Here is a 25,002-nt window from a genome sequence, read left to right on the forward strand (position 1 = left end):
AGAGAGTGCTACAAGGGCGGGGGCGGGGATGGGGTGGGGGGTGGGGGGATGGTGGCTCAGGTCAAGGTGGCACCTGTGAGCACAGGAGAGTTAAGAGCCCACGAAATGTGGCAGATGATGCAATGAAAGGAGTCAGGTGCAAAGCCCAAGCTTCTGGCTGGGAAACTGGTGGTTGGCGGCTGTATTTCCTGAGTTGGGGTGGGGGCGGGCTGGGGGAGGGGGGGAGCCAGTGTGCGGAGGAGGTAGGCGGGAGTCAGCGAGCGTGTGATAAAATGAGATCTTCCACGCAGAGTGCTTAAGTCAGTGCCTGGTGCACGCAGAGGGCTGTTACTACTGTGAACTGTCACTTTCGTTATCTGGCAGGGACTTCAGAGACCAATTCCGATCTCAGGGAGTATCCCCTCCAGAGGGAGGAGCTCCCGGCCGCTGCCCCACCCGGCAGTGCTCCCCTATCTTGTGCTTGCAAAGCCAAACACCCCTCACCGCCGCTGGGGATTTTTCATCTTTGTGCTAATTCAGCGAATGACAGTCTTTCTGCTTCTGTCCCCCATCAGAGGCAGGAGCACCCCCATCTGCCTCCATCGCTGCTGGCCCCCCAGCGCCTGACGGAGCAGACCCTTGACGCACAAGAAGCCGCCGGAGAAGGCATGCCCCCCGCCGGCAGGGAGCCCCCCGCCCGCAGGCCGGCTCCAGGCTCACCGGTTCTTGCCCGTCTCGTCCTGGAAGACCTGGTCGCAGTAGGCCATCATGCGCTCGGTGAAGGTATACACCTGCAGGCCTGGGTACATCCTGGTGAGCTGCAGCAGCGTGCGGTACGTGCGGCCTCCCAGCGCCCGGTCCATGTGCCTGCCCGGGCCCCACACCACGTAGAGCGTGTCTCGAGCGTGCTGGAAGTAGTGCGAATAGTTGCGCAGCAGCAGGGGCACGCTCGTGTGCGAGACCACGCGCAGCGTGCTGCGCCCGCCCACGTCCGCCTCAAAGCCCACGGTGGGCGCCTGGTTCATGCGCAGTACGCACTCGGCGCTGTCGATCTCGGCGCCCAGGCCCGAGCCCAGCATCTGGCCGGAGCTGGACACCACGGCGCAGCTGCGGCACGGATCTCGGACCAGCGGCTGCAGGGAGAGGCAGAGACGAAGAGAGAGGCGTGAGCGCACAGCTCCCACGGCCCTGCTCCAGCCACTGACTTCGCCTGATCCCTGTATCAGCTCCGAGTACAGCATGCAGATGAGGAATTTGAGACCGGGCAGGCGGAGTGACTTTCTTACGGTTGTATGGATAGCCAGGGGCAGGGCTGAGACTCAGAGCCCCATGCTTCCTCATCAGCCATATGCATGTCCCTTTTCCCGATTGCTGAGGCCCTAACCGGCCCTCCATCCCGGGTGCCTTATTACAGTTACATGAGCAAATATTTATAAAGCACTTAGAGCAATGCCTGGCACAGACAGGGTGTCATATGTGTGTTTGTTAAGTAAACATGAACCTTAGCTCTTCACAATCACTGTTGGACCACTCCATCCTCTGCCCAAGCCCCAGTCACGTTATGCCCAGTTCATTAAGTAAAAGCGGGGTCTTTGGCGCCACAATAACATCGAGAACCCCTGGTTCTGAGCCTGAATCCTGGCTCAACCACTTCCTCTGTCTCTTGGGGCCTCAATGTCCTCATCTGGCAAATGGGGATGAAAATATTATCTACTTCATCAGGTTGTGAAGACTCAATTAAAAATGCCTGGAGAGTGGGGTGCCTGGGTGGCTCAGTCAGTTAAGCATCTGACTCTTGATCTCAGCCCAGATCTTGAAAAAAAAAAAAAGAAAGAAAGAAAGCCTGGAGAGTGATCAGTGCAGACCCAGAGCACAGTGAGGGCCCAACGACCATCTCATTATCTCTCGAAAAGCAGAAGCTGAGTCAACACGCCTGCAAATGTTCCCTGGGGGTTAGAGGTCAGGACTCCCAGAAAAGGACTTGCTCCTCACTCCATGTCTCCATGTCTTCCTGGGGGCACAGGGGTTTACAGTGACCTTTATCCCACTCTGGGACATTTTATATCTAACATCATGTTGATTTAGGGACTCAGAGGTCCATTTTCCTATTCCTATTCTAAACCACGCCTGGCAGAGCAAGCATGGGGAGGTGGGTCGTCACCCCTGAGCCCCAGTGTCTCTGTCTCCCCATGAGAGGGAGAGCTCTGGGGTTGACGTGACTTTTCTCTGTCATCTCTATCCCCGGCAGCCATCAGTACAAGGCACGGCATATCCAGATACACACCTGCTGCATGAATGGATTATGCACATACATAATCAATTCTAAAGACACACAGAACGATGCACAGATCACCATGGTGGGATGGTGTCTGTCTCCCCCACTGGGTCTAAGAGCTCCAGATGGCCAGCCGCCCTGGCTGACTCATCTTTTTCACCTCTAGCTCCCAGCTGAGAGCAGCCAGGCAACATTTGTTGAATTAAAAAAAAAAAAAAAAATTTCCTCTTAGAACTTGGGGCTCACAGAGGTCAAGTGGCTACTCAATGTCACAGAGCTGGTGAGCAGAGGGGCCAAGCCTGGGGTCCAGGCTGGCCTGGCATGAGCCTGGTTCTCACTTACGCCCAGAGAGCTGGGGGCACCCTGGCAGCCGTGGCCGGCCCTGTCGCGCGACATGTTGTCCGGCCAGCTCACCTTCCCATCTGGCACGCTGCTGTATCCGCTGAAGCGCAGGGGCCCCGGCACAGTGGGCCTGGAGTTGATGGAGGGCTGGGGGTCCAGGCAGGAGGCCAGGCAGAAGGGCACGCCGGCCCAGAGGCACAGCAGGATGTAGGCGGCAGAGAAGCCCAAGGAGCACAGGATAACGAGGAGGAGCCGGCCCTGGGGGAGTCAGCAGTCGTGGGGTGTGGGCAGGGGTCCCTGGGGCTCCTAGAAGCTTATGCCCCAGCCCCATGGGTCCAAAGCCCAGCTCAGTAGCTTCCAGAACATTAGCACGGTCCACGGTCTCTGTTAACCAGGGCTTCCTCTGGGCTTCCAAGCTCAGGCCCTGGAGACAAGCCCTATTATGATCCCCATATTCTAGATAAAGAATCAGGATGGGGCCTTAAAACCAGGCTGCAGAGCCCATACTCGTAACTGGAAGCCTAGGTGCACTGTGCAGGCTTCGGTATGACTGTCCACCCCTCTGGGCCTGTTTCTGCTTCTAAAAAATTGGGGCCCATAATGCCTGCAGGGCGAACGTACGGTAAGCTCTGTGTACCCCAAAGTGGTGCACAAGAAGACAGGAGAGCGGCCCCTCAGAAGAGCAGCCATCCTCCTTCAGACCCGGGACCCAGGCAGCCAGTGTGCCCACGCCCTGCCCCCTCCCCCGGCTGCTCAGTGACCAGCCCCCTAGCTCATGATCTGGGTCAGCGGCCCAGGAAGTGAGGGAAGTGTCACTCAAAGAATGGTTCCAATAACTGAAAGCTGCCGCTCAGAGGCTCCCACCTCCACAAAACATGTGCCAGAGGCCATTTGAAGCAGAAAGCCCTCCAGGCCCATTGGCCCTGCTGGCAGACTTAGTGACCAAGCCTTCAAGGGGGGGCCACCAGGAAGAGGGCATGACCTGGGGCTGCCCTCATATGCTGGGCCACCCTGGTCACTGTGTGTGTCTCTCTGGGCTCTAATATTCTCCCAGCCTGCCCAAGGCACAGGTTCCCCCCTCAGAATCCACCTAGGAGCTGGTGGTGCTAAAAACCAGAGGAGGGGAAAGCAGCCCCCACCGTCCCCCCCAGGCATATCCTACCAGAGGCCTACCCTTTTCTGTCCACAAGCCACATCAGCTTCTAAAAATAAATCTCTCTGTGGCCAGCTGTGCGGGGGAGGGGGTTCAGCCCATGAGCCCTCAGGCTCTGCCTGGCACCTGGTCCTCTGCCCACAAAGGACCCAGAGACCGGAATTCAGGCGGTCGTGGCAGACTCCCCCAACATCCAGGGCCCTCTCCCACAACCAGGGGCTCCTGAATAAAGTCAAGAGCAGCTAAACGGCACTTTCACACCATGTCCCCCTCCCAGGCGGGTGCCTCACCTGGGTGGCCTCCGGGTGCTTGCAGGAGATAGTACTATTATCTATCTCCATGTCACAGGGGAGAAGCGCAAGGCCCTGAAACCAGAGAGGGAAGACCACTTGCCTGAAGCCACACCGCCTGCCCACCAGATCAGCAGGGCTTTGAGGCCAGTCTGCCCTTCTTAGCTCAGGAGCAGTGGGTCAGAAGTGAGTCAGTCCTGCAGTGGGAGAGGTTAGGAGGCTGCTGTGCCGGAAGTTCCCCAAGAGCCTTCCTCCTTACACCACTTACCGGGGCCTTCATGCTGCTGCCGCTGCTCAGCAGCCACCTGGCTGCCGTCTCCAGGGCTCGCTCTGGGAAGGGATGGGGGCCAGGCACCTGCCAAGATCCAGAAACTCAGAGCTGGGTCCTGGGGCTCTGAGGAAACGGCGCAGGGAAACTGAGGCAGGGGAGGGTATGGGCCAGGGTCCAGGCAGATGACTCCCAGGAATCAAACTCCTTAAAGCCCCCAAACACCGGACAGCGCTGTCCGCATCCTAAAGGAGCTGCTATCGGGTGACCTTCGGGGAAACCTCCCGCCAAACCAATCCCCATTGTGCAGATGGGGAAGGAGAGGCAGGGAGGGGGAGCCCTCGGCTCAAGGTCACCCATCGAGTCCGGGTCAGTTAGAGCCAGGAGCCAGGAGCCCCGACTGCCACCCCAACCCTCCTACCTCACTACAAGAGGGATGAACGGTGAGGCCTGGGGCGGGATATTTCCACCCCTCTCCCAGATTCCACCGCCCCCTCCCCCGGCCAGGCGCTAACCAGGCGGACGGGCTGGGGCGCTCCGGCTGCTCTCGATCCGCTACTCGGAGCTCCATGGCCCGCAAACGGGGCGGGACGGGCGGGAAGCCGGAGCCCCGGGGCGGAGGCGGCACCGGGGCTGCGGCTTCTGGAGGCTGGAAACCGAACGGCAGCCGCCGGCACCAGGGGCGGGGTCTGCGAGGACGGGGAGGAGACAGGCGCGCTGGGGGCGGGTCCCGGGCGACGGGGGCGGGACCTACGAGCACCGCCGGCGCGGCGAGGGAGGGAAGTGCGTGGCTGGCGGCGGGGACCTCCGGGATGGGGGCGGGGCCTGCGGGCCGGGGGCGGAGTCGGAGGGCGCGCATCTTCCCTTTTCCTGCCCTCCCACATTTCTCCCAATCCGGTCGGGGGTCGGGTGGGAGGCGCGCAGAGAAAAGGCCTAGGGAGTACGGGAACCGGCGCGCCGTGGCTGCCTAGCGGTTCGGACTCGAGTTTCTCCATTTGTGAAATTGGGAGATGGGTAGGAAAATTAAGCAGGGGCTTGGGGTCAGGCAGCCCTGGGTTTCAAGCTTGTAGGGTTGCCAGATTTAGCCAGTAAAATACAGGACGCTCAGTTATATTGGAATTTCAGATAAACAGTGCATAATTATATTAAAAATTATATTCTATATTCTCTGGCGTTCTATATTTTCTCTGGCGACCCTAGCGGGACTGTCTCTCGTGGTGTGACCTCCACCTGAGCCTCAGTTTTTCTCCTCTATGAAGTGGGTATAATAACAGCACCTTCCTGCCAGTGAGGGCAGCTGTGGTACAGTTAGGATTGAACCCTGAGCTATCTCACTGCCACGTACTTGCACCTCCTCGCCTCCCCCTCCCCAAAGTGTCCTCCAAACTCCAACTCAGTCTTGCACCCCTGCAGATGCTGAAATGTATCCCATTTGAAGGCTCAGATGAGATCCCCTGGGGAGTTCAAACTCAAGTGCCTTCAGGGGTCAGAAAGGGTTGAAAGAGTAGATATAGGGCAATAGGGAGGAGTGGGCCTGCGGAGAAGTAGAGAGCATGCTTCTCATCTACAGTGTTTTTTATAAAATGCTCTATGGGCCAGAAAGCTCATCTTACCACCTCCATCACACCACCCTCCACAGGATCTTCCCCTGGGATCCAGGCTAGGTTTCTGCTCCCACCCCATTTCAAACCCCATTTGCCTTTTTCTAAGAGCCTCTGGTGTGGGCACAATGCCAAGGTACCCATGTTTGGGTATCTGCACCCAGATAAGCAACTTCCCAAAGCTACCTATCCTGCTCCGGTGCAAAGCCAAGTCCCCCATGCCTCTTTCCGTCCTATGGGGGGTGGGGGGGGGCACGCTAAAGCAGCCCTGCCCCTGAGCTTCCTTTGAGCACAGGCCTACTTTGTCCCTCCCCCGCAGCCTGGGCACAGCTCAAAGGTAGTGGTCCAAGTTCAATCTCTCTCTGTGGTCTCCTACTCACTCAAGGCCAGGCACACAGTGGGTCCCCAAAGCCAGAGTCCCTCTGCCCCCACCTCAAGTCCTCATCCTTCAGGTTTCTCTACTCATAGCCTCAACCCCAAGGGGACAATGGTGAGAAAATTCCCTAAGGATTCATTCGTCACCCACAATGGCTGGTGAAGTGACCATTCTTTCCCCAAGAGGCAATTCTCTCCCTGTTAGGGCCACATGGAGACAGGGACACGCCCAAATGTCCTGGACTCCTGGAGCAGATGAGGATCACACATCCACAGTAGAACTGCCAGTGGGAAGTTCTGCAGGCTCAGATAAAGCTCTTCAGTTTGGTTTTGGCAAAAGTCCACTCTTTACCCTGACCTACAAGGCCCTGCACGGTGGGAACTTCTGTCTTCTTAATCACCTTCTACCTACCCTGGGCACCCTTCTGACCCCTAACCACATTGAACTCATGCCTACCTCAGGACCTTTGCACTTGCTGTTTCCTCTACTCACATAGCCAGCTCCCTCCTGTCATTCAGCTCAAATGTCACCTCTTCAGAAAGGCCCTTGCCAAACACTCTATGTGACACTGCATGCCCATCCCTCTAAGTCCCACCTTATTGGTCTTTTTCACAGTACCGTTCACAGTCTGAAATCATCCTGTGTACTAACCAGTCCACCCACCCACTAGACTCTCAGCTACGTGGGGGCAGAGTCAGGCCAGTCATGTCCTCAGGCATTTCCAGCACTTGCACAACACCCAGCACACACTAAATGCTAGATAATGTCTGTTGAATGACCAAGTTAGGAGAACCAGGAATCCTGGGCCCCATGAGATCTTGGATAAGTCACGTCCCTCTCCAGCCTCAAGTCCTGGCTCAGCCTATTGCCAGAGACCCAAGGTAGGTGAGGGGCTGAGCCATCCTTATCTATGAGTGCAAGACTCTCAGGCTCTGACTCGTCCTGCCAGATCCAGACCCTGTTTCCTGCTCTGCAGCCCTACCACTGCTGAGCTGCCTCACGCACCCACCTCCTGAGGGATGACCTTAAAGCTCTATGTGTCAACTTCCTGCTGAGCCAAAACAAGAAATTCTCTGTGACTTGTGCCAGTTCGGAGATCTTGAATAATCATCCCAGGTCACCCAGACAACTAGGGGTGAAGTCAATTGTATACCTATTCCAGGAGGCCACACACTCCAGTGCTGCGGCATTAACTTTCCCTTACCCCTCCCTCCCTACCCGCCATTTTGCTTTATTTTCTCTGAAGGTTAATGGACTGGCAGTGTTTTGGTATTAGCTGAGTGTCTCCCAAGGTCCGGTTCTAGTCCTGGGGGTCAGCTCTTGGTGCACGACGTCCCCCACCACCACACTGTCCCTCCCACTCTGAACTCTGACCACAGTGAACTGTTTCTTTCTCTCGAGTGTCAGGCTCTCCCTCACCCGAGACCTTTGCCGTGCCCTTGGCCTGGGACCCTCCCAGGGCCGCATCGGACTCTTCTGGTCTCACTTGAGATGGTAGGGCCCCATCTCCATCAAATTATTCGGTGGAGGCCCCCTCCCTCAGCACGATGGCCCCATGCTCCTTCATGAGGCTGTGTCATGCTAGGCTGCTTTTGTCACTATCTCTCCCCAGACCGTGAGCTCTGTGAAGGTGGAATCTGTGAGTCTTGCTCCACCCCCAGGTCCCCATCACCCAGTAGAGGATCTGTCACATGGTAGGTGCTCAATAAATATTTAATGAGTTAATGAAGTCCATTTTCATGCTTCCACTTGTACAGATTAGACCACTGAGGCACGGAGAGGTGTAGCACCTTGCCCTGATCACACACACAGCCAGGCCCCGGAGCAGCTCTAGAGGAAAGGCCCACTTGGGTATGGTTGGATTGCACCAGGGTCAGAGGCCAGGCTGGAGTTTCCTGGAGGGAGGAGAAGGAATGATCAGGGGCTATGCACGCACTGTACTTCTTTGCTCCTGGTAATTGCTGTGCGGCCATACCCTCGGTCTGACCACCAACCCCTACCCCCATTTCACAGATGAGAAGTGACTCCCAGAGGAGGGAAGAGCTTATTCAAGATTAATAGTGGGCCTCAACATAGTGTCTTCCAGAGTTGCAGGCCCACAATACCTCCCCTTCTCTCACCTGCATCCCTTGAGGAGCAGGAGCGAGGGGGACCACCCCAAAAGGAGACCAGTGGGCAGAAGGTAAGGAAGCCTGGGTTCTTGGGCTGGCCTTTCCACTTACCCATGGGTAAGCCCCTTAAAGTCTCTGGGCCTCAGTTTCCCCATCTGGACGACAAAGGCGCTTGGCTGGAGCCTTCAGCCTCCCCCCTTCCCCAGAGCACGAGGCCAGGGCTGAGGGAGCTGGTGGGTAAGAATACAGGCTCCTGAGTCCAAAAGGCATAGTCGAGTCCTGGTTCCAGCATTTATTGCTGAATGATCTTGCTCAGTCCCTTCACCCCCTGAGCCTCCATTTTATGGTCTGTAAAAAGAGAATAATAGCTTTTTTTTTTTTTTTTTTTTGAGGATTAAACGAGCTAACATAGGAGAGTCCCTGGCACAAGGCCAAACTCGGCATCGCCGCCAAATGAGGCTGTGTTGTCATGGTATTAGTTAGGGGATGCTGCCCTCTGGAGGCCAAGGGGAGGAACGGCAGGCGAGGGGAGCCCAACCCGCCGCCGGGGCCAGGCTGGAACTCTGGTTCCCGGCGTGCGCCCATTGTCCAGATGCGGAGCGCCGCGGGCGCTGGTCACTCGGTGTGTGCCTCCACCCACTGGCAGAGGCGACGGGCGTAGCGAGCGGGGCTGACGGTGGAGAAGGTCCGGCCCGGGTAGCGCAGCGTCTTCCATAGGTGCTCCAGCCGCTTGCGGAGCCCGTACACCGTGGCGAGATCCACGAGGCCCAGGAAATAGCGTTGCTCCGGCCCGTCCAGGATGTGTAAGGCGTTGGGGGTGTCGGGCAGCAGCCGGCGGTTCTGGGATCCCGGCTCCTCCGGGCTCTGTACCCCTTGCACAGACCTGGCGACCGACAGGAGGGTGAGGCTCCTGCCTCCTCCAGGGGGCCCCAGCCCAGGGATTCCCCGCAAGTTTGGCCGCGGGGCACCCGGGCAGCATTCTGCGCTGACCGTGCTCTCCCTCCACTCATTCCCACAACTCCTGTGTGCCAGGCCTGTGACGTCAGATAAACTGGGAGGCTGAGTAAAGTGTAAATGATGGTCTAGCGCCGCACTGTCCATTACGTAGCCCCTAGCCATACGTGGCCGTGGAGCGTTTAAATGTAACCAGTCCCGGGGCGCCTGGGTGGCTCAGTCGTTAAGCGTCTGCCTTCGGCTCAGGTCATGATCCCAGGGTCCTGGGATCGAGCCCCGCATCGGGCTCCCTGCTCAGCGGGAAGCCTGCTTCTCCCTCTCCCGCTCCCCCTGCTTGTGTTCCCTCTCTCGCTGTGGCTCTCTCTGTCAAATAAATAAATAAAATCTTAAAAATAAATAAATAAATAAATAAATAAATAAATAAATAAATGTAACCAGTCCCAACTGAGGTGCGCTGTTGAGTGTGACATACATACTGAATTTCCAAGACAGTATGAGAAAAAGAGTGTAAATACCTCATAAATGTTTATATTGATCAGATGACAACATGATAAAAATTTGGGGTGTATTGAGTAACAAATATATTATTAAAATTATTTTTACCTGTTTCTGTTTACTTTTCTAAAGAGGCTAAATTTTCTAAAGGAAATTTAAAACTACATGTGTGGGGGCTCCTGGGTGGCTCAGTTGGTTGAGCGACTGCCTTCGGCTCAGGTCATGATCCTGGAGTCCCTGGATCGAGTCCCGCATCGGGCTCCCTGCTCGGCAGGGAGTCTGCTTTGCCCTCTGACCCTATCCCCTCTCATGTGTTCTCTCTCATTCTTTCTCTCTCAAATAAATAAATAAAATCTTTTAAAAAAATAAATAAATAAATAAAAATAAAATAAAATAAAAAAATAAACAAAACTACATGTGTGACTCGCATTTCTTTCTTTCTTTTTAAAATTTTATTTATTTATTTGAGAGAGAGGGAGCACAGAGGGAGAGGGAGAAGCAGACTCACCACTGAGCAGGGAGCCAGCCGCAGGGCTCGATCCTAGGATCTCAAGATCATGACCCCAGCCGAAGGCAGCCGCTTAATCAACTGATCCACCCAGGCGCCCCTCGCACTACATTTCTATTGGGTGGCGCTCCTCTAGAGCATTTGGGTCACAAGACTGACTCCGCACTTATCTGCCACATCACTTTGGCTAAGTCTGGTATTGGGGTGTTTCCTAAACTTCTGTTTGAGGTCGTCCAAGCCTGGAGGTTTCAGGGTGGCAGAGCTGAAACCGTGTGAACAAAGTCCAACCCCAGTTTATAGATGGTGTGGGGGGAGGGGGCTGTGGGGGTTGCCTTCTAAATGTATTCAAAATTGGAAGATGCCTTTGGCTGGGCCCCAGTCCCAGCCAGAAGCAGGTTCAATTCCCTAATTTTGTCCTGCAGGAGGTGGAGGGGAGTTGGGGAAGTGTCGCTGAGAGAAATAAGCCAATGAGGGGCGCCTGGGTGGCTCAGTTGGTTAGGCGACTGCCTTGGGCTCAGGTCACGATCCTGGAGTCCCGGGATCGAGTCCCGCATCGGGCTCCCTGCTCCGCGGGGAGTCTGCTTCTCCCTCTGACCCTCCTCCCTCTCATGCTCTCTGTCTCTCATTCTCTCTCTCTCAAATAAATAAATAAAATCTTTAAAAAAAAAAAAAAAAAGAAAGAAGCCAATGAGAGACAAGCCCTGCCCAGGCAGCGACCAATCAGAACCCAGTGGTCTGGGTGCCTGGGCAAAACACTGATACCCTTTGCCGTGCGGTGCTGGGGGTTAGGAAAAGGCTTGTTCTGAAAGAGGGACTGGGAACAGGTAGGGAGGACTGGGGCAGTGGCCATTTACCAGCCAGCATATTTCAATATGACAACAACCATTATATGCAAACCAACTAGGGTTTACTGGCTGAATGACAACTGTCATCTAAGCATCAGCTGGGGATAGAGGGAGCAAGGGAGAAGCTGACCTAGCTTGGATGGGCAGATCTGGGGGTGGGGGGGGGGCGCGTCTGTGTCCCATGGCAGGAATTCCACCTTCTGGTCAGGATGTGTCCAGACAATAAGTGGGGAGCCAATAACCTGGATTCTGCCCAAGCTTCACCCACCTCCAAAGAGTAGGTTGGGGGGTTGGATGAGAGGATGCCATTTTTCACTTTTCCACCCATCAGGTGGTTGGACTTCTTTCCTTAATGTGCCTTCCTTAACCCCTACATTATTCTGTTCAGCCTTGGAGGACTGAAATCCAAGTAACTAACCAAGTACTAACACGAATCCTCAGAAGTCATTTTGCAACCTCACTTCCCCTCTCTGAGCCTCCGTTTTCACATCTCTAAAATAGGAATGAGCCTACCTTAATGACGTTCATGGTCAGCATGCAAAGAGCGACAGTTACTATTATGAAGCAGGGGACAACATGATGACGGGGTCAGTGGTGATGACCTTAGGGTCCTAGAAGTGGAACGACTGGTTTAAAGGTCAAGGGTTCTTTTGGGCACCGGAGTGGCTCAGTCAGTTAAGCATCTGACTTCAGTTCAGGTCATGATCTCAGGGTCCTGGGATCGAGCCCCTTATCTGGCTCCCTGCTCAGCAGGGAGTCTGTTTCTCCCTCTCCCTCTACTCCTCCCCTGCTTGTGTTCATTCTCTCTCAAGTAAATAAATAAAACCTTTTATTTTATTAATAAAGGGCAAGGGCGGGGCGCCTGGGTGGCTCAGTCGTTAAGCGTCTGCCTTCGGCTCAGGTCATGATTCCAGGGTCCTGGGATCGAGCCCCACATCTGGCTCCCTGCTCAGCAGGGAGCCTGCTTCTCCCTCTCTCACTCCCCCTGCTTGTGTTCCCTCTCTCGCTGTCTCTCTCTCTGTCAAATAAATAAATAAAATCTTTTAAAAAATAAATAAATAAAAAATAAAGGGCAAGGGCTCTTTCTAAAGGAAAAATTAAATAGGTCTGAAAACTGCTTTGAAACCTTCACTGGCTCCACATCCATCCCCTTCAGGAAAATGGGCAGATTCTTTCCATCAGCACTGAAGCCCTTGTCCAGCTGAATCTCCTCTGCTCGGTCGTGTGCAGTCCACGCGTGCCCACCAACCCTGCCAACCAGCCTTCTCCAGCCCTAGACACACACACACACACACACACATACACATGCACGCACGGACCCACAAACACTGCACTTGCCAGTCTCTGAGCCTTTGTCTGTGCTGTCCCCCCCACCCGCCCCGCCTCATCATCCATCTTTCTCCTGCTCTCGTCACCTCATTCTTGCCCTTGCCCCTGCGGGGGGGGGGGTGCCCACCTGACCGTGCGGAAGATGAGACTGCTGCCTGGGCCCCTCTCATCCTCATGGAGACGCTGGAAGGCCATCAGGAGGCTGTAATCGAGCACGTTGAGTTCCCGGAGGAAGGCGGTGTCCAGTTCCATCTGGTGGAGGAGCCAGCTCCGCTGGGGCCCTGCCAGAGCATCAGTGCCCCCACTTGAGCGCTCCTCGTGTGTCAGGCAAGGTGCTGAGGGCTCCACACATATCTGCCCCAAGAGGGCAGGTGTCATTAACTGTCCCATTTCACAGATGAGGAAACTCATCTGTAATTTGCCCTGGTCACCTAGCTAGTAAGTCGTGGAGCCAGGATTTGAACCCTGCTCTGCCTGACTCTAGAATTCGGGCTCTAAATGACTCAGGCAGAGGCAGGGCCAGGGACACCCTTCTAACTTCACCCTGAATGGAGGAATAGCATGCACAGACTGCCTCCATGGCTCACCCAGGTCGATGGTCTTGCCTTGAAAGTTGAGGTCCTTCAGCACCAGGACAACGGGGCTATCCTCAGGGGCTGGCTCCACCCATCGGCTCACCTCACAGCCCTTTATGTCATACCTGTGAGTGGGAGATGACAGAAAGGGGGCGACAGAATTCAGCATTATACAGACTGACGCACACGGGGAACCAAGAAACAAGAGCTTCCACTGGGTGGATGTTCGAATCTTCACCACAAGCCATTCCATTATTGTCCCCATGTCAGAGATGAAGAAAAAGGCTCAGAGAGCTTCTTTGACTTGCCCAAGACCACACGGTAAGTAAAGGGCAGAGCTGGGATTCAAACTCGGGCCTTTGGGAGCCCATTCCAGGCTTTATCCCTGCCTGTGCTGGCTTCTCAGCCCCTTGTCATCCCTGGAAGTGTCCCCGACACAGCGGTCCAAGCCTAGACTGCAGCACCAGGGGGGACCACTCATGGGGAGCTTTCAGGCAGAGTCACCGTTAGGAGGCAGAAAGGGCCATGTGCAATAAGAGGCTGGGTTTGAATCCCTGCTCCTCACATAGTAGCGGCGTGGCCCTCCCCCTCCTCAGCTTCTCATCTATAAAATGGGCATGATAACCACACCTACCCCTCAGAGTTGTTCCAGGAATAAAGAGGGCAATGAATGCAAAGCCTGGACAGAGCGCCCAATGCATCCTGAGTGCTCAAGAGATGCTGGTCGTGCCTATCCCTGTCTCCAACCCATTAGGAGATCTCAGGGATGTCCCTCCCATCTCCTCCCTGGGCCTCAGTTTCGCATCTATCTAGTGAGTATGGGTGCTTCAGGTGGCACATCCCGCGTGGGGCCGGGGCCCTGTGAGGCGACTCACCTCTCAGAGATGCGGCCGGCGGGATAGAAGACGCTCAGCATGATGATGAAGAATTCCTGGGGACAGGGGTAGGGAGTGAGGGAGGACAGAATCTCACCCTCCAGCCGCCCCCTCTGGCCCGGTCCCCTCGCCTCGGCCTCACCCACCTTCTTTCCCCGAGCCACCCGCAGACTGTGCACTCCTGGAAGGGGAGAGGGCGCCAGGTGAGGGGCCCCCAACTCGACAGCCCCTGGTCCAGCCCGCTCTAGGCCCAGCTCCAGGCCATGCCTCCTCCTCGAGGTCCCCCGCCTCCCGAGCCCGCCCCTCCAGGCCGCGCCCCCGGACCTCTGCCTCAGCTCGGGTCGTCGTCCGGACAGGACCCGCCTCTAGGCCGCCCCAGAGAGGCGCGGTCCTCAGGCGTGACCCCACCCATATGCCCTCCCGCCGCGGGACTGGGCGATCCAACCCCGCCCCCTTCGGGAGGCCCCGCCCCAGAGCTCGGCCTGCGCCCACCGAGTCCGCCTTTCCCCTCCACCGACGTCGAGGACACGCCCCCCACGGAACGCGGCCCCTGCCCGGAGCCGCCAGCCCAGGCTCGGGCTCAGGTCCCCTACGCCCCCCAACCTGGGAGCCGCCCCACTCCCTAGCCCCCTCCCCTGCTCGCTCTCGGTCTTCTTCACTGCCCCCCTCTTCCCCCGCCCCGCAGTCCCCGGTCCCCGGCCGGTCGTACCCAGCAACCGCGCAAGTAGCGAGTGCGGGTGCCGCTGCAGATGCTGCACGTAGCGGGGCAGGTGGGCAAGCAGGGCCCGCACCTCCCGACGCCGCTGGGTCTTCAGGAAGAAGCGCTGGTCGTGGCTGGGGAGTGGAGGGAGAGGTCACTGGTCAGGCGGGGCTGGAGCGGCCCCCATCGGGCCCTCTGCCCGAGTGTGGCTCTGTCTCCCCCGGTTCGGGCTCGAGGCCTCCTCACCCCCGCTCGGGTCATCTCCCACCCTCACTCTCCTCCCTCTGACCTCTATCTGGCCCTGACCATCCCTGACCTGGCCATTCTGTTTCTTTCCCACCCACCCCCTCCCCTCCACCCAGGGACACCACTCCCACCCGTTCCCCACCCCTGCTGCCAGCTCACGACAGGAAGAAGCTGGCCTTGCTCTTGGAGGTGCTGAGGAACTGCAGGTAGGGGCCACCTGGGCCAAGCGCCGCCTGATAGTCCTCCTCGGCCAGGCCTAGGGAGTGGCGCAGCCAGGCGAAGGCTGGGCCAGCCAGGGTGCCCAGCTCGAAGCCCTGCAGGGGAGGAAGAGCAGCCCCAGCAGTGTCCACGGGGGGGCCCAGGTGTGTGCAGTAGGCCCTAGCGCGGGAGGGTCAGGGTAACCACACCGGTCCTGCAAAGCCCTGAGGCAAGCCAGCACTCCTACTGTACTGATGGGGAAACTGAGGAGGACAGAGAAGGAAGACCAGTACACGCCCCTCCCATGCAGCAGTCTGGGGCTTCCTACCTCGTGAACCTGGGTCAGGACCTCGCAGAAATCCTCCTCAGTGGGCGGTCCCTACAGGGAGGGGTGGAGGGGCTCAGGTCAAGTCTTTGGCCCACACTGCCAGCTCCAGGATCTCAAGAGTCCTGCACCTGGCCTCACCCGCTTCCCTCAGTGTGATTGCTCCAGCAAACAGAGACCAGAACTCAGAGCTTCGTCCATTGACCCAGAAGCACATGTTGGCCTAGTGAGGCCAGATGCCATCCCAGTGAAAGGGGATGGCCTTTAAGCCAAGGGACGTGCCTGACTCAGTGTGAGAAGGGCAGGATCAGAGAAGGCTTCCTGGGGGAGGTGACCTCTAAGCTGAAATCTGAAAGGTGGTGCTCATAGCAGGGGGAACAGCATTGGTGGTCACTGGAAGGGCAGGAGAGCTCAAGTGATTGAAATAATTAAGGGAGGGACGGAGTGAATGCAGCTGGGCAGTTGGCCCTTGGACTTGAGCCAGCAGAATCCTGAGGCCATGCTGAGTACTGGGGAGCCATGGAAGATTGTCAGCAGGTTATGAGATTCAGAAGACTGTGCCCCCCCTCCCCCCCGCCTAGAGGCTCCTACACTCTTCTTGGACCTCTAGGCCCCTGTGCCAGGACTTGGCCTGTGGGATGTGGTCACACTGTGCACACGTGTGTGTGTGTGTGTGCACGCGCACACACGCACACACACACACACACAACACACATGCTCGCCCTGGCCTGTCCAGCTGCTGAGCTTGCAGTTGGGCGACCCTTTCTGCTGAGCCAGCCTGGCCCCAGCCTGAGCTCCGGGGAGGATGGGCCAGGCTGGTGGGGTGGGGGTGGGGTCCTTTCTCAGCCATACACCCTAGCAGAGCCAGGAGGGCATCAGAGACCGAGGAGTACAATCCCCCCCACACCCATTATACAGATGGGGGCGCTGAGGTCCAAAGAAGCAGAGGCCCATCTAGAGTTGCACAACAACCACCTGGGTCAAGGTGTTCCTCACATCCTCAGTACACACCGGGCTTTGCGGCTTCCTGGCCTCGGCCCCCACCCCAGCATGTCCCTCCCTCCCTGCACCAAGCCCCTGATTTCCTCCTTGTATAGTCCTCTCTGATCCCTGACCCTGCGGTATTAGCAGGACCTGGCATCCGCACAGTCTTGCCCTCGGTACCGAGGAGGTGCATGACACAGATGGGCCACTCACTGTGCGTGGGTGGTCCATGGAGACCTGGGTGGCAGCCCACAGCCCTGTCTGCATCATGCATGTCAGCTGGTGCAGCTCATGCCCCGGGCCAATCTCAAACAGGCCAAGGCGAGCCTGCTTGTCTCGAAGACGCCAGAGGAGGCCACGGCGGCCAGAGGTCGAGGTGGCTGCTCTGCGTCCAGCCTCTGGGGAGGGGGCCAGGACCTGGTGGCAGGAGGCACAAGAAGCAATGAGCACATGGAAGCATCCCATAGGGGAAAGACCTGGGTTTGAGTCCCACCTCCGATACTTGTGAGCCCTCCTATTATCGCTCTCTGCCTCAGTTTCCTCGGTCGTAAAACAGGGATAATGCTGGTACCCACCTCACTGGGTGTTGTGATGGGCCACGCAGTGCCTGGCATGCTGTCAGCACCCAGAATAGAATTGTTATCAGTAGGTAGAGAATGCTTTCCGCAACCAAACCTGTCTCTCACCAGCTGTATGATCTTAGGTAAGTCACCTAACCTTTCTGCATCTCCTTTTCTCATCTGTAAAATGACAACTATAATAACTCCTTCGTGGCAGTTTGATATTTGCTCCAAGCACAGGAACCCTTGATACGAGGAGCTGTGACGCCAGGGACTCGGTCATCTATTCCGCTCGTCTATGCGGAGTTCCTCCAGGCCGAGCGGAGGGTCAGCACGAAGCTGGGCTCACAGCGGCTGACCCATTCGTAGTGGGCACCCACCATGTGCCCAGCACTGGCCGAGAGCTTGACTTGCTAACAGCCCTATGAAGGAGGCGCTTTTTCCCCGATGCGAAAACCGAGGAAGTTCTCTGGGGACACCCACCAGACTTCCCCCTCCATACCTGCGGCCCCGTGTGGGTCGTGTTCTGGTCCCCGCCCAGTGCTGGACACCTCCAGGGCTTGGATGGGGGTGTGTCCGCGCTGCACGGGGAGCAGAGGCCTGGGCCCTGTCCCCCAACCCTTCCCTCTCCTGTCCTCTCTTGGGTCCGCACCTACCTCGCGGGGCCCCGGGCTCGGTGCGGCCATCGCCCCCGCAGCAGCTTCCCGGGCTCCGGCCGCGTCCCCGCCGCCGCGCTGCAGGAGCCGGTCCCCGCCCCTGCTCCTGGACCGACCAATAGCGCGGTGCCGGTCACGGCTGCACCCAATCCGCGCGGGAGGCGGTGGCGATCGCCTGCGGGTCCCGCCCCCGGGGCTGCAGCATCCTTCAGACCGCGGTCCAGGCCGGGGTGGGGCCGCCCCGCGTTGCTTAGGGCCGCCAGGAGGGAAGACCTCACCCCCCCGCAGCTCGTCTCCTCAAGTGGGGGGCTCGGGTCTCGGGGGGCCGTTTGGGGAGGCGGGAAACCTAAATCCAAATCCCGCCCACCCACTCTGGCGTGAAATTCCCACCGACTGTCCCTCGGGTGAGGAAACTAAGGTCCAGGGAGAGAAGTGAGTACCTCCAGGTCACACAGGAAGTCCGGGGCATGCATTCATTCAAGGCCTGTTTTGACCACTCACCAAGGGCAGGAGCATTGCTAGGCCCTGGGGGGTCAGCGGTGAGCGAGAGGGAGGAACACAGCTGCCAGCCTGATCTTTTAAAAGCATAAAATCGGATGATGTCACTCTCATGCTTAAAGCCTCCAGTGGCTTCCCTCTGCACTGGAACAAAATCCACCCCCCTCGCCACAGCCCCAGGCCCATCTCAAACCACTCTGCCTACACCCACCAGACAGCCACAAGGAGCTCCCCCAGCTGGTCCTTAGGCATAAAATTCTTTCACACCTGGGGCTTTTGCAGGCGCTCTTCCCACTGTTTGAAATCCTTTCCCCTAGGCTTTCCTTTGACCTGTTCTTTCTAGTCACCTTGCCCGACTCTAAGTGTCCCCTCATTGTTTTTTGTTTTAAAGATTTTATTTATTTGACAGAGAGAAAGCACAAGCAGGGGAAGTGGCAGAGGGAGAAGCAGACTCCCAGTTGAGCAGGGAGCCCGACATGGAGCTCGATCCCAGGACCCTGGGATCATGACCTGAGCCGAAGGCAGATGCTTAACTGACTGAGCCACCCAGGCGCCCCAGTGTCCCCTCATTCTTGATCACATCACCTTGTTTTATTTTCTTCATCACACTTAACACTGCCAGAAATCATCTTGTTCACTTATTTATTATATTTCCCCCCCATGATGGAAGCACCAAGAGGGCAGGAACCATGCTGGGCTCCCTTCTTGGCTCAGTGTCTGGCACAAACCAGTGTTTCATAAGTATATGCTGAACCAATGTGAGTAGGACGTGCAAAGGGCCTCAGTGAATCCCAGGAAATGAAAGGCCAGGGGAGCTGGAGTGAGAAGAGAACAAGCATTCAGGTTCTCTTATGTGTATGAGAAAGATGCTCAGATGTTCTTAAAAGGCCATGGTTGTCATGTATAGTCACATTGGAGGGGCCAGAGTGTGTGTATGGGGGGGAGGAATCTTTGGGTGACTCAGGGCAGAGGATGGAGCCTTTGCATCAGGAAGGTGACTGGTGGGGGGAGGGGAGAAAAGGGGAGAACTGACAGGATTTGGGGTCATGCAGACGGGGGCTAGGAGGAGGAAGCCAAGGTCAGTGATGTGTGCCAGGCTTCTGGCTGGGGTTAGGGCCACAGGATGATGCCAGTCATGGAAGGGGCTGGGAGGGGAAACTGGGGAGGGGGGAGTCTGAGAATTCAGATCATGATAGGATGAATTTGAGGAGCCACTATGACATCCGATGGCAGTTAACTGGTGCATGGGCAATACGGCGGGGCTGAGGAGGAGGGCCTGGGTAGGGACGAGTGTGGGGTGAGGCTTGTGACCAAGTCCCAAGGAGCCCACCGCGTCATGGCGGAAGTGGAGCGTGGGAGACATAAAGTATGAGAACGAGTCCTCACGGACACCGAGAGCATCTGAGGTGCATCCAGGGGGATGTCACAGGCCAACATGGGGTCACGGGGGGTCTGAGTGGGTGCAGCCCTCCGGGAGTGATGCTGAACACAGTGAAGGAGAGGAGCTGCAGGCAGCGGGCTGGACATCCTTTTGGGAATCTGGCTATTTAGGGGAGAGGGGGAGACCTGGAGAGAATTATTGGGTTGACGGAGGGTCCTTTACGTGGGGGCCTGGGCATGCTCATGGAACACCAGGAGGAGCCTGGTGAGAGGCAGGGGCTGTCCCCATGAGAAGGGGACCATCGGAGACAGGATACTCCTGCTATAGCAGGGGAAGAGGATGGGGGCAGGTGAGGGCAGGGCGGTGTGCCTGCAGCCAGCCTCTGCTCTCGGATGAGGGACACGTCCCTGCTAACTGGAGTGCACATCATCCAAGGTGTGACAGAGGCTTAAACCACGCACCGCGGACGGGAGCCCCAGCTGCGTGGGGCGGGGGGTGTGGTGGGATTGCGGTGGGGGGAGACAGGGCTGGGCCTGTGCCAAATGACTCATCCTGACCAGAGGAAGCCCTGCTCTGGTTTCCCAGCTCTCACTGCTCGGAGCCACACTAGGTTGGGCTTCTGGGTACAAGAGATGGACGACGGACTTGGGTTTTTAGGGGACTGGCCCGAGGGTCCCTAAAATACACCAGTGCACGCTGGCTGGGCTGGCGCAGGGGAGGCACAGTAGAGGCTGATGTGGTGTGTGGCACGTTGCCAGGCCTCCGCCGACTCCCCATCCGTGAGCTGCACCAGGCTGGAGCCACATCTGTTTCAGTCCCCACTTTCTCCTGGGTCCAGCACGGGGACAATCTGGGAGGCACCGGAGGCGCACTGCGCGAACCAGTCTCATGACCTGAGACCAGCCCCTCTCCAGCCCCTGAGCAGCCCAGCCTCCCCGGTCAGGGACGGCACAGAGACAAACACATCATCAGTGTTTATTGTTCAGCTCTCCCCAAGAGGCCAGCGCTAGGGGTGGGGGACTGGGCCTCCTGTGAGAAGCAGTTGGTCCGGGGGCCCACTGTGGCCACCCTAATGGACCCTGAGGCCTGGTGGTAACCCCAGAGCCTGTCAGTCCTCCCCTTAGGCTTTGTGAGGCCCAGAGCAATGTCAGACCTGGGAAAGCTGCCTCCGAGGAGGAGCAGGACATGTGGGAAAAGGTCGCATGATGCCTCAGAACCTACCAAGTCCGACATCAGCAGGTGACAGGAGGGAAACTGAAACCAGAGGGTAGAACCCAGGGGAAAAGGCAACAGGGAGTCTGAAGGTGAGGCAGGGATGACCGGCATCCTTCAGGCCCTGAGCCAGAAAGGGGTGAGGGGGAGGCTTCCAGGTAATCGTCCCTCCTGGCTTCTGGAAGGTTGAGCAGGGAAGGAGCAGGCCTGTGTGGTAGGTCCCAGACAGCTCCATCCCACAGGGATGTCTGCAGGGCAGCCAGGCTGGAGGGGGCTGCAGTGCCTGGATGGGTCCTATGCACCCCACCTTTGGAGGGGAGGCAGAGGAAAGGCCAGCAGCCTCAGCCCTGCTGGGCCTTCACTGAACCTTTTTGGTCACTTTCTGGTTCTTCAGCATCACGTAGGTGATGAACAGTCCTGGAAATACACAGACCAGAAAAGCCAAGTAAGATCCAGGCTTCGGGCTGCTGGGAGGCCAGAGCAGCGCACAGCGTGGTGGAGCGACCCGCACACGGGGCCAAGCACCTGCCCAACCACCCTCCAGGCCAGCGTCACCTCCCGGGTCACTCAGCAAGCCACACACCCAGCCCCGTGTATTCAACAAACACCAACGGAGTGCCAACACAGGCGAATGGCTACACTTAGTGTTTTAGATTCCACAGCGCACAAGACCCACTCAATTATCCATCTACCCACCCAATCAACCACCTGTCCACCCACCCACCTGCCTACTTCACATCCACCACCCACCCCACCACCCAGTCATCCAAGTGACTCATCCAAACCACTTTCTTGGGCACCAACTCGGTGCCAGGAGCTGAGGACATAAAGAGTAATGATGAAGCTACAGTCCCCGGCCCAGAGAAGCCCACACATAAACGCTGGGAGACAGAGAGGGGCAGGGGTCATGAGCCAGTGGGTGACAAGGGGGTGAAAGGTGACTGAGGTGTGAGCAGAGTGATGCTGGTAGTGGCAGAGGGAGCAGGAAGAAGGGAGACACCCCATTAGGGCCATCACATTTGAGACCAGTGAGCCTGGGGCATGGGGACAAGCAGCCCGGAAGGATGAACAGGAAAACCCCGGGGGGTCAGCTGGGGGCCAAGGGCCCCAAGCAGGTGTACTGCAAGTGCTCAAGTGTGGAAGCATGTTCAGGGGATGGGAGAGGGTTGTGGGAACCCCCAGACACCCTGCTCAGGGTTGAGGGACTGATGACTTACCCACAAACAGGAGCAGCATGAGGCCGGCGGCCAGCGGGATGGCGACAGCGTAGGCTCGGGGCAGGAAGTACTTGTGGATGACATGCTGGCTGTCGATGAATGGCTGGTATCGAGGACAGAGCTCTGGTGAGCGCTCCTTGCCTGGCCCAGCCCTTCAAGGCCAAACAGCGCCCTTCCTCCATCTCAGGGGCTAACCCCAGTCAAAGCACTGGGACAGCACCTGGCTTTGCTTTAAGATGATGCTAATCTGGGGTGTTCTGGCTTGTTTCCTTCATTCACTTACTGAATAGTTGTTCACTGCACACTTGCCTGATGCCTGCCCTAAGGTGGTGCTGGGGACCTGGCAATGAACAGAAGACAAGGGCCTTGCCCTAAGGCACTCACAGCCCTACAGGGGCAAAGGTACAGGAGGAATCCTCAAGTGGGCTCCAAGGTCTTCTTTACTAACATTTTCCTCCAAAGTTCTTTAAGTTTTAGCCCTCCAAACACACTGCACTTCTTAAGCAGTAACCAACAAATTTTCCCACAAGAAAAAAAAATCCTAAAAGCCCTCACAAAATCTACTGGCACTCATCATGCCCGGGAGCCAGCAGGATAACCCAGAAGGACCAGAACTCCAATCAAAGGCAAAAGTGAATCAGTAATAGGGCTTTCCAGTGTAGCGTTAAGGGCCCGACCCTTCTTCCTGAACTTTAGTTTCCTCACTTATAAACTGGGACACCTCCAGCATCCTCTTAGTGCTGTTCTGAAGATTTCAGGAGATGAGGGCAGGGAAAGCACCTAGCACAGTGCCTGGTACATGGCAGCTGCTTAAATGATGCCAGGGTCAGCTTCAAGATCCGGGGGTCGAAGGTGAGACGGGGTGGGGAGCACACATACCAAGAGAATCACCCAGGCGGTGTAGTAAGTGAAGATGATCAGGCTAACGGCGACGAGGCCGAGTCCCACCACCTGGTCTGTCCCCGTGGCCTGGAGAAAAGGAGGGCTCAACTGACGAAGGAACTCCCCATTTATATGCACTACTGGCGGGTGGCGTCGCAGCCTGATTGCGCTCTGAGCTTCCCATTCACTCCACAGATGCAGACAGGCCTGACCAGGTATCACTTTCTAGGCTCGGAGAGTGCGGGGCCGCGGCGTTTTCATTCGTACAGTGGGCCCGCGGGACAGCAATCCGGGCTCCGAGGGCCTAAGCCCCGGCTCCCGGGCAGACCCCAGCCCCAGACGCCCCCCGCGCCCCCAGCACTCGGCCCGGAGCTCACCATCTCCCCCGCACTCGCACACCCGAGCTGCAAGCCACCGCAGATCCGGATCCGGGCCCTTCAGGCCCTGGGCCGCAGGGCACGCCGGGAGTCGTAGTCTTTAGGCGGGCCGGGGACTACGTGTCCCTAGACAGGAGGGTGCCACCTCCCCCTTCGCATGCCGGGAAATGTAGTTTCCAAGGGTATTGCGGGTCACGCTGTTCCCCGACTCTCCCTAGGGAATGGAATCGAATGGGGGACCCAGACTGGCTGGCAGTCGTGCCGTCAGTCCTGCCGAGCTCGCCCCAGAAGCAAAAGTCCATCTCCAAATATCGCAGAATCCCAAAGCCAGAGCGGGATGGCGTGGGAGGTCAGAGGTCCCAGGATTCAGATGGGGAAAATGAGGCAGAGAGAGGGGCGAAGACTTGGAGATCACAATTCGAGTCAGTGGTGAAGCCGAGACCGGAACCCGGGGGCCTTATTTCCTAGTATCGAGGCCCCAACTTGTCTGTCGAGAGGGGTGCAGAGAGTGTTGCCCCACCTGGGGTGGGAGGATGAAGGGGGTGGCCCAGGTCCCCAGAGATGGGAGGATTCCCACTGGCTGTGAGGGGAGCGCCCCCTTACCATCGCCTGCCTTCCTAGGCGACCCTTCCTAGGTGTCCTCTCTTCACTGCAGGGATGAGGTCAGGGTGACCCTCCCTTTCCTCACCATCTGCCTTTTGGGCCCTGGGTGTCGCTGCAGCCCAGGCAGCAGCACAGATGGATCGTCGGACTGGCCCCCGCACGCAGGTCCCTCCCAGTCTGGAACACTGTCTTCCCACAGCTTGTGGGGCTGGCTGCCCCTCACCCATCAGGTCTTACTGGGATGCCACACATCCTAGGGAGGCCCCTTCACAGCTGGGCAGGGGCTCCCTCCTGTCCTCCACAGCCCCCAGAGTGTCTCCGTGGATAACGCTTGTCGTTTTAGCTAGCTCATTTCCTTGTTGATCTGGCCTGTGAGCTCCATGGGGATAGGGTCTGCGGTCACGGCTGTATCCCTAGTGCCCAGAATGGGGAGTGGGGGCGGGGCGGACACACTTGCAGAGGTGTGTCTGAAGCAGGTATGGTTTGCTCCTGCTGGCAGCATGTCTCCTTGAGTCACTGAGCCCGTCTTCTTTGGAGACTGCACTCTTCAAAGCTGATAGGAACAACTCTTCTTGGCCTACAGCCTAACGCCTTCCCTCTCAGTCTCAGGACAGACTTCGGGCTCAGCCAGGAGCCAACTTTGCCCTCCCCAGGTGTGCTGTGCAGAACAGAGGAAGAGACTTAAAATCAGCCTCCAGGGTTTAAAGGGGCCATGAGGGGGTGTCGGCCCTGAGAAGGGGGTGTGGACAATGCCAAGCTGCAGCAGGGAGGAGGTCTGGAGGCCTGGTCCCTTCTGGCCTGTCCACAGCCACTGAGGCTTCCTGCCACGTCTGAGCTAATGAAGGGCCAGGCTGACTTGCCTTTCTCAGAGCTTGGCTAAGTTGTTGGCTCCCCCTGCTGGTTGGGGGGCAGGAAGTGAGGGGCTCAGGCCTGGAGACCGCCGTGGCCTGGGACTTGAGAGAGGTTGGGAACTCAGCACCTCCTGTGCCAGGCCGTACAACCACTTTCTTCTTTCAACCACAGGCCCGTTTACAGCTGAGGAAACTGAGGCCCAGACAGTTATTTGTCTCAGGCTGACTGCTGGGAAGGTCCGGTGGTTAGAACTTGTGCTGAGACCAGAGCTGCTACTTAACTAGGTGTGAGGGTGGCAAGAAATTGCCCTCCTGGGCCTGTTTCCTCCCCGGAAA

The 25,002-nt window shown here is 57.5% G+C and overlaps 3 protein-coding genes across 12 annotated transcripts in view; all 3 read right to left on the minus strand.

Annotated features, from left to right (window-relative positions):
- Positions 1 to 4,980, minus strand: part of ST6GALNAC4 (ST6 N-acetylgalactosaminide alpha-2,6-sialyltransferase 4) — a 7,835-nt gene extending 2,855 nt beyond the window's left edge. Inside the window, exons 1-4 of one of the 8 annotated variants that reach the window (XM_081803676.1) lie at positions 4,823 to 4,980; positions 4,308 to 4,394; positions 2,669 to 2,854; positions 700 to 1,112 (exon numbers count right to left, since the gene is read on the minus strand). In XM_081803676.1, coding sequence (XP_081659802.1) covers positions 700 to 1,112; positions 2,669 to 2,854; positions 4,308 to 4,319 — 611 coding nt within the window. In that variant the 5' untranslated portion in view covers positions 4,320 to 4,394; positions 4,823 to 4,980. Of the gene's footprint in view, positions 1 to 699; positions 1,113 to 2,668; positions 2,855 to 4,039; positions 4,261 to 4,307; positions 4,434 to 4,822 lie in introns of those variants that run through there. The other 7 variants (XM_081803679.1, XM_081803677.1, XR_014140172.1 and 4 more) reach the window with 7 other exon arrangements.
- A 3,006-nt stretch (positions 4,981 to 7,986) lies between these two features.
- On the minus strand, positions 7,987 to 20,262 carry PIP5KL1 (phosphatidylinositol-4-phosphate 5-kinase like 1). Of its 3 annotated transcripts, XR_014140173.1 has the most exons (10): positions 16,643 to 20,262; positions 15,449 to 15,499; positions 15,082 to 15,236; positions 14,686 to 14,810; positions 14,123 to 14,157; positions 13,977 to 14,032; positions 13,114 to 13,226; positions 12,654 to 12,807; positions 8,507 to 9,278; positions 7,987 to 8,179 (listed from the first exon to the last, which is right to left on the minus strand). XR_014140173.1 is itself a non-coding variant. In XM_031040003.2 (9 exons), the coding sequence occupies exons 1-9, from the start codon at positions 16,892 to 16,894 to the stop codon at positions 9,011 to 9,013; spliced, it is 1,209 nt and encodes a 402-aa protein (XP_030895863.1). In that variant the 5' UTR covers positions 16,895 to 20,262; the 3' UTR covers positions 7,987 to 9,010. The 3 variants fall into 3 exon arrangements, 2 of the variants coding, with proteins under 2 accessions (XP_030895863.1, XP_081659808.1); XM_031040003.2 differs by having other exon boundaries at positions 7,987 to 9,278; XM_081803682.1 differs by lacking the exons at positions 14,123 to 14,157; positions 15,082 to 15,236; positions 15,449 to 15,499; positions 16,643 to 20,262 and having other exon boundaries at positions 7,987 to 9,278; positions 14,686 to 14,931.
- A 221-nt stretch (positions 20,263 to 20,483) lies between these two features.
- DPM2 (dolichyl-phosphate mannosyltransferase subunit 2, regulatory) lies at positions 20,484 to 23,317 on the minus strand. Its single transcript, XM_006744139.3, has 4 exons — positions 23,213 to 23,317; positions 22,833 to 22,922; positions 21,954 to 22,056; positions 20,484 to 21,153 (listed from the first exon to the last, which is right to left on the minus strand). The coding sequence occupies exons 1-4, from the start codon at positions 23,213 to 23,215 to the stop codon at positions 21,095 to 21,097; spliced, it is 255 nt and encodes an 84-aa protein (XP_006744202.1). The 5' UTR covers positions 23,216 to 23,317; the 3' UTR covers positions 20,484 to 21,094.
- Positions 23,318 to 25,002: the final 1,685 nt, after the last annotated feature.

Source organism: Leptonychotes weddellii, chromosome 14 (genome assembly GCF_054177405.1).
Source record: "Leptonychotes weddellii isolate Sample4059 chromosome 14, ASM5417740v2, whole genome shotgun sequence".
NCBI lineage: Eukaryota > Metazoa > Chordata > Mammalia > Carnivora > Phocidae > Leptonychotes > Leptonychotes weddellii.